This window comes from Drosophila arizonae, chromosome 3 (assembly GCF_054131065.1).
Source record: "Drosophila arizonae isolate 15081-1271.41 chromosome 3, UAZ_ARI_1.0, whole genome shotgun sequence".
Taxonomy (NCBI): domain Eukaryota; kingdom Metazoa; phylum Arthropoda; class Insecta; order Diptera; family Drosophilidae; genus Drosophila; species Drosophila arizonae.
Window position 1 is genome coordinate 33,296,124 of NC_142923.1, and position 6,787 is coordinate 33,302,910.

Consider the following 6,787-nt stretch of genomic DNA (forward strand, 5'->3'; position numbering starts at 1 on the left):
CAAGAACATAAATTGATCATAGAGGCATATTTTATTCAACATTTGACCATCTCATCCGAGGGCTTGAAGCGAAATGGTAGTGCTTCCGTATATGTATTTTCGTAGCCCGAACCTAAAAGTGAAGAGCCGAGCAAATACGAAATTCATAGGCCCTAGGAGACAGATTTTTCGGTGTTGAAAAACTTTGTACTACATGTCAAGTCTATGTGTTCGCTGATCAGTGTAAGTGCTTATACATTTTAGAAATTTGGCATATTTGTTCGTTCAAAATCTGGCACCCCTAACATAGTGGTGGTTGTATGCTTAGTGAAATTATCGATATTTACTATTTGAGTTAATGTCACGACTTACATATCTGAAAATTTAGTTAAATATAAAGTATTTTATGTATGGAATGTATAATATTTTTACATATGTATGTGAATGAGCAATTTGATTCATTTTTCTAAGTAAAGATTGTTTACATACATATGTATGTGGAAATGAAGGCTGGAAAATTAAAAAGGAATTTTTGGTTAACTGCCGAAATTGAATGCATGCTTAATTTAATAAAGGAAGTAAAAATAAGTCAAGGATCTTCACATATTACGACGACGCACAACACTTTTACTCAAATTGCGAGTAAGATGAAAAGGCGTGGATTTCCAAACAAATCACCAACTCAAGTTCGTCGGAAATGGTTTCAGATGAAGTCAGCATACCTTTGTTACAAAAAAGGAAATGTGGATAGACTTTTCTTAATACCTGAAAGATTCCGAAGTGTAATTGCTCAATTTGTGGAAAATGGAAGTAAAGTACGACGTCTTCCCTCAAATAGGCCACCAACAATTGAGTGCAAACTTCAGCCCAAAAGTAAATCAAGCTACATAAATATGTATTCAAACATAACATCTAATCACCTAACATGTTCGCCCTATTTTTTTCAGTCTTAAATCCAAAATTGCCAGTCGATGCATTTATAGTCCAATTAAAAAAGAGTAATAGTTTATTGAATGTCGAATTCAGCAGATTGGAATCAGCCCTTTTTAATTATGAGCAAAGGTGTCAATCCATGCGAGATTATAACATAATAAAATATTTGACTTCCTAAATAATAATTTGATGTGTTAATAATCATTGATTTACTTACATATACATACATATCTTTATAACGGATTTTGGCTTGTTTTCCACTCGCCCTTCGTATTTAAATCATCTATGACGGATTGGATCGGATTGAATCGTTGAGAAAATATATTCGCAATTTCCGAATATGATTCCTGTTGCTTAACGTGCTTATTTAGAATAAGTTTGCATTCTTCTATAGTTAAATATTTGCCCGGCATTTTAAAATTAAAATTGGCAACTTAGCGATTCAATTTAAAGAAAATTTGTTGCAAAATGTAGCGAAATTATACCCGAGTATGCAAATACATACATTGGAAAACAACCGTTATCATATTCGTTTTCTGTCTGTAGGTAAATTTCTAGCATAGTACGGTGTACGAAAACTTTAGTGGAGCCAAAAACGTGTATTTTTATGAAATTTTAATTATAACTAATCAACTAAACAACATATAGACACTAGCCATAGAACACATAGACCGGACAAGTAGTGTAAAGCGTTTCTTTCTTACGAGCGTTATCTATCCCAGACCACTTCGTATTTGCTCGGCTCCTCAATTTTAGATTCGGGCTACGAAAATATATGAAAGCATAATCATTTCGCTTCATGCGCTCGACCGAGATGGTCAAATGTTGGACAAAAGATGCCTTTATGCTCAATTTGTTTTCTCCCTCTCTCGATGCTCTCTACTCACTTAAATATGTATATGTATGTATGCATGTGAGCACAAGCAGCGGCTCACGAAAATTGAAATTTCTTCGCCTTAGACTCCCGTTTCTCCCCTTCTGCGTAAGAGTATATCGAACTCTTCAAACCGTTTGCCAAGCTCGTACAAAATGTTTGCGTCTTCGTTATTATTTGTGAGAAGGGTATGATAGCGTTGGTGCTCATAATGAAAATGTTTTCGTGTCGACACTGACCAAACAACACATAGCCTAGACATGTAGAGCAACGTTTTTCCACGCCGCAACATCTGTCTAGCAGGTCTCGGCCAACTTCGTATTCGCTCGGCTCACGAAGAAATCAGCGCGCTCTAAGCACGCAAACGAAATGGTCATGTATGCGCTTTGCGTTTTTGTCACTCTCCCTCTCTCTCTCTTTCTCTCTCTCTGTGGGCTCTCAAATCATGAAGCTCAGCAGCGCACAAAAATTGAAATTTCTTCGCGACGGTCCCAGTTCTTTCCTTTTGAGTGAAGAGTATACCGAAATCTTAAAATCGTTTGCGACATTCATGCAAACAAAATGCTAGCGTTTCGATATATATTTAGGGGAAGGGTATGAATGCGTTGAGGCGCATAAAGAATATGATCTCGCGACGGGCATGCACACACACACTTGTAGTCCCTTGCTACATGTATGAGCATTTGTGACCTGCGTGCGTTACTCTTGCTGCTTGTAGCAATTTTAAAGCCCAGCATTTGCATTTGGTCGGTCTTGTACATGTATCATTTGATTGTGTGTGTGTTTACATGGGATGCGATGCTCACAATTATTGAATAGCACTTGTAGAAGCATTTGTATGCCTGTGGGCTTTTACATGTACGCGTGTGTATGTGCATATGTGTATGCAGGGGACATGAACATTGGCGTGTGCCTATCTCAGCTTAGAATTGGTTGACCAATTTAGGGTTCGCATTGCAGAATCGCGTTTCTATTTAAGTACCTTTTAATTTGTATCAATGATCGTGTGCTTGCCTACCGAAGTCAATTCATAAAAACAATTGTTTTAAATAGGAATTTGTTTAATATTATTTCATAAATTTAATAAATATAAAACATAAAATTCAATATATGTACATATATGTATTAACAATAAATAACAATAAACAAATCAATAATAAAAACAAAGCTAATTCAATAACATTGGAATAATATAATTTGTAAATTTATATGTACATATATATGTTTTTCCGCTCAAGCCAGTCCATTTCCCTTCATTGCACTTCTTGAAGAGTACATATACCAGACTGTTGAAAGAGTTTACAAGATAAGGTAAGATTTTAAGATTATTGTTATTATTTGTATGAAGGATGTGTTTACTTACATGTATACATATCTAATTACATATGTACATATGTGAGAATCGCTATCACGATTGAGTGATAGTAGGTTATGCCACTAACCAGAGAACACATAGACTAGACAACTAGTGGAAAGCTTTTTGCACGCTTTTTTTGAGGCTTTAGCACCCCAGACAGCTTTGGACTCGCTCGGCTCCTTACTTTTAGGTTCGAGCTACGAAAAAATACGAACGCACAATCATTTCGCTTCATGCGCTCGACCGAGATGGTCAACTTTTGAACAAAAGATCCCTCTATGCTCAATGTTTCCCTTGCTCTCTCTCTCTCTCGATGCTCTCTGCTCTCTCGAATGTGTATATGTATGTATACATGTGAGGCTCACATTGTGAGCACAAGCAGCAGCTCACGAAAATTGAAATTTCTTCGCTGCGAGAACCCATGTCTTCCCTTCTGAGTGAAGAGTATACCGAATTTTCCAAACCGTTTGCCATGCGTTTTCGTTATTATTTGTGGGAAGAGTATGAAAGCTTTGGTGCGCATAAAGAAAATGTTTTCGCGACGAGCATGCACACACACACTTACAGTATGCTACATGTACTATGAGCATTTGTATGCCTGTGTGCAAAGCCCTTGCCTCTACTTAAATGTAAGCGCGCCTCTTCCGGTCAAACCCAAAATCGTTCACACAATTCAAAGTTGTCGTAGGCACACGTCAATGCTCATGTCGCATGCATACACTTATAAATATACACACACGCACATACATATAAAGGCACTGAACTGCTTCTACAATGATTACCCCATCATTTGTGAGCATCGCGGCCCCTGCGTACACACAATCAAACATATATATGTAAGTGTGAGCACTTCACAAGATCGACCAAATGCAAATGCTAGGATTTCAAATTGCTATAGACAGCAAGGGCTTTGCACACAGGCATACAAATGCTCATAGTACATGTAGCATACTGTAAGGGTGTGTGTGCATGCTCGTCGCGAAAACATTTTCATTATGCGCACCAACGCTTTCATACTCTTCCCACAAATAATAACGCAAACGCATGGCAAACGGTTTGAAAAGTTCGGTATACTCTTCACTCAGAAGGGAAGGCATGGGTTCTTGCTGCGAAGAAATTTCAATTTTCGTGAGCTGCTGCTTGTGCTCACAATGTGAGCCTCACATGTATACATACATATACACATTCGAGAGAGCAGAGGGCATCGAGAGAGAGAGAGAGCAAGGGAAACATTGAGCATAGAGGGATCTTTTGTTCAAAAGTTGACCATCTCGGTCGAGCGCATGAAGCGAAATGATTGTGCGTTCGTATTTTTTCGTAGCTCGAACCTAAAAGTAAGGAGCCGAGCGAGTCCAAAGCTGTTTGGGGTGCTAAAGCCTCAAAAAAAGCGTGCAAAAAGCTTTCCACTAGTTGTCTAGTCTATGTGTTCTCTGGTTAGTGGTTATGCAAAGCGAACAGCTGATTTGACAGCGTGACGTCATTATTTCAGAAAATGTTGGGCGCGCGTTTGAATTTGTATGAAAATCAAGCAACTTTGACACTGTTATTTGTCTTAAAACTAGTAGACTAAATAAAACAAGTTGGACGGCTAATCACATGTTCTATATAGATTCACGAATCGGAAAATATAAAGGTTTTTGCTAATTTTTATACTCTAAGCCGTTTTCTAAGCAGTTATTGATCATGCAATCTCTTGACCACTTTTACTTTTGCATATAATGGATTTAACCTTACTATCTAAGGCTTGAATTTGTAAAACTAAAGAGTTACTACTAAGTATCATGCATTTCCCATCAATCCGCATCATTATATGTACTAATTTCATTCTTTATCATTCTAAATCAGATGGCCATAGATGATATGCACCATTGTTAGCTTCTGCCTAGGTTTTTAGAGCTGATTCAGGCATATTAAATGTTTCCTTAGGTTTCAATACTCATAATCATACAAGTTTACGACTTGTCAATTAATACACAAATATTAGTTCATTCTACCGGATGTTTCTGACATGACAGCAGGTGTGAGCAGCACCTTTATTGATGCAGCTTCAAAGTGTACTATACATAAATGTGTAGGTAAATTGGCATAAATAAACAATACTGATGGCGAAAACCCAGTTAACTATGTCCATCAACCATTCCTGCTGAATTATTGGCCATTTTTGCTGCATTCGAGAGGCCTCCCTGTTCATTCCATTATACATATACTTAATTTCCTTATTGTATGGTAATAAAATTAATAATTGACCATTTTTATTATTATTGACATTTTAAGCTATTGACATTTCCTTATATATACTTAATTTTGGTTGTTTTCGACCACTTAGCCGATCTGTGCTGAAGCGCCTGCCAAGCTTCAGCCTGGACAACATAGGAAAATCTGATAATGTGACGTCACAAGAGTGCTGTTAGTTAACATTAAAAGTAACGGGACTGCTCTTTGCGAAACCTACTGTGTCTTTTAACAGTGATCGCTATGCTGCTTGAAGTGTGTATATGTATGTACATGCATACCAGTGCTGCCAGAATTTTAAAGGCAAGAATTGCTAGAATTTAAAAAAAAAGTTTGCTAAAATTGCTAAAAAATTTATTAAAATTTTGTTAAAATTTTATATGTTAAATTTATTACTTTTATTTATGATTAAGTTTTTAAATGATAGTTAAAATGTCGTCCAATCGTTCCAATATACTGTCTTCATCATTAATAGCATATTTGGAGCTATTAGGGACAAACATGTAACAATACAAACATATCCACAATACAATGTTGTCTAAATAGTCAAAGCAAACAAATAATACACTAAACATTTTTATGTTAAATTTGTAAAAGACAGTCAAGATTTGGGTTACTTCTTGTTAATATGAACATGTATATGTACATATGTATAAGCACCTGCTCATTATTTAGGCATTTATAAAGTTTTCGGTAGTTCAGTTGTCGGCTTGAACTTTTCGAAAACCAACTGTACGTTTCATGTACCAGAAACTCTAAGCTTTGAGGCAGAGCTTTTGTACATGCCTTATTTACGTCTAGCTGCACAGAATGACAGACGCATCTTATGAGCTAAAGCGAAGGAACTGACTTCTTCAGCTCAGTATAGACACTTTGTTTGGATCCAGTCATAACGGTTGCGTTATCAGTTCCAATACCAATCGAATTGCCTATACTCAAGCTTTTTCTTAACAGCAATTTCCTAACTGCATCTGCTATGCATATCGAGTCGCCCACTTCAATAAGCTCAAGGCTTAGAAATGTTGAGACAACTGTGCCTTTACTATTGCTGAAATAGTTAATAGCAACTCCTAAAGATTTAAGAAAATTTAAACATATATTAAATTAAGTATACTGCTACGCATATAAGCACAAATAAATATATAAATAATGCTTACCAAGTATCTTTGTGACACTTACATCTGTCGATTCGCTCGGCAAGAACATTTTTTATTATATGACTGCACTTTGTTCTGCCCAATTTTATGTTTGCTGCCGATTGGCAAGCTGCAAATTGGTGCGCACATAATTGCGACAAATGATCGCTTGACACTATTGCTGCGTGTTTTGCAATGTATAGGCACAGTGCAGCTCATGCTCATGCTCCTCCTCCTCATGCTCCTCCGTGTTGTCACATTTTACAACAAAAGGCA

At 36.7% G+C, this 6,787-nt stretch overlaps 1 protein-coding gene across 1 annotated transcript; it reads left to right on the top strand.

Moving 5' to 3' along the window:
- Positions 1-206: 206 nt before the first annotated feature.
- Positions 207-1,097, top strand: LOC108620484 (uncharacterized). The gene is made up of 2 exons (XM_018017386.2): positions 207-852; positions 927-1,097. The coding sequence occupies exons 1-2, from the start codon at positions 471-473 to the stop codon at positions 1,088-1,090; spliced, it is 546 nt and encodes a 181-aa protein (XP_017872875.1). The 5' UTR covers positions 207-470; the 3' UTR covers positions 1,091-1,097.
- Positions 1,098-6,787: the final 5,690 nt, after the last annotated feature.

Excerpts from the sequence above, each read along its gene's own strand:
- LOC108620484 (XM_018017386.2), top strand. The coding sequence starts at position 471 with ATGTATGTGGAAATGAAGGCTGGAAAATTAAAAAGGAATTTTTGGTTA. Across the intron at positions 853-926 it reads GTGCAAACTTCAGCCCAAAA|TCTTAAATCCAAAATTGCCA; the intron begins GTAAATCAAGCT and ends TATTTTTTTCAG.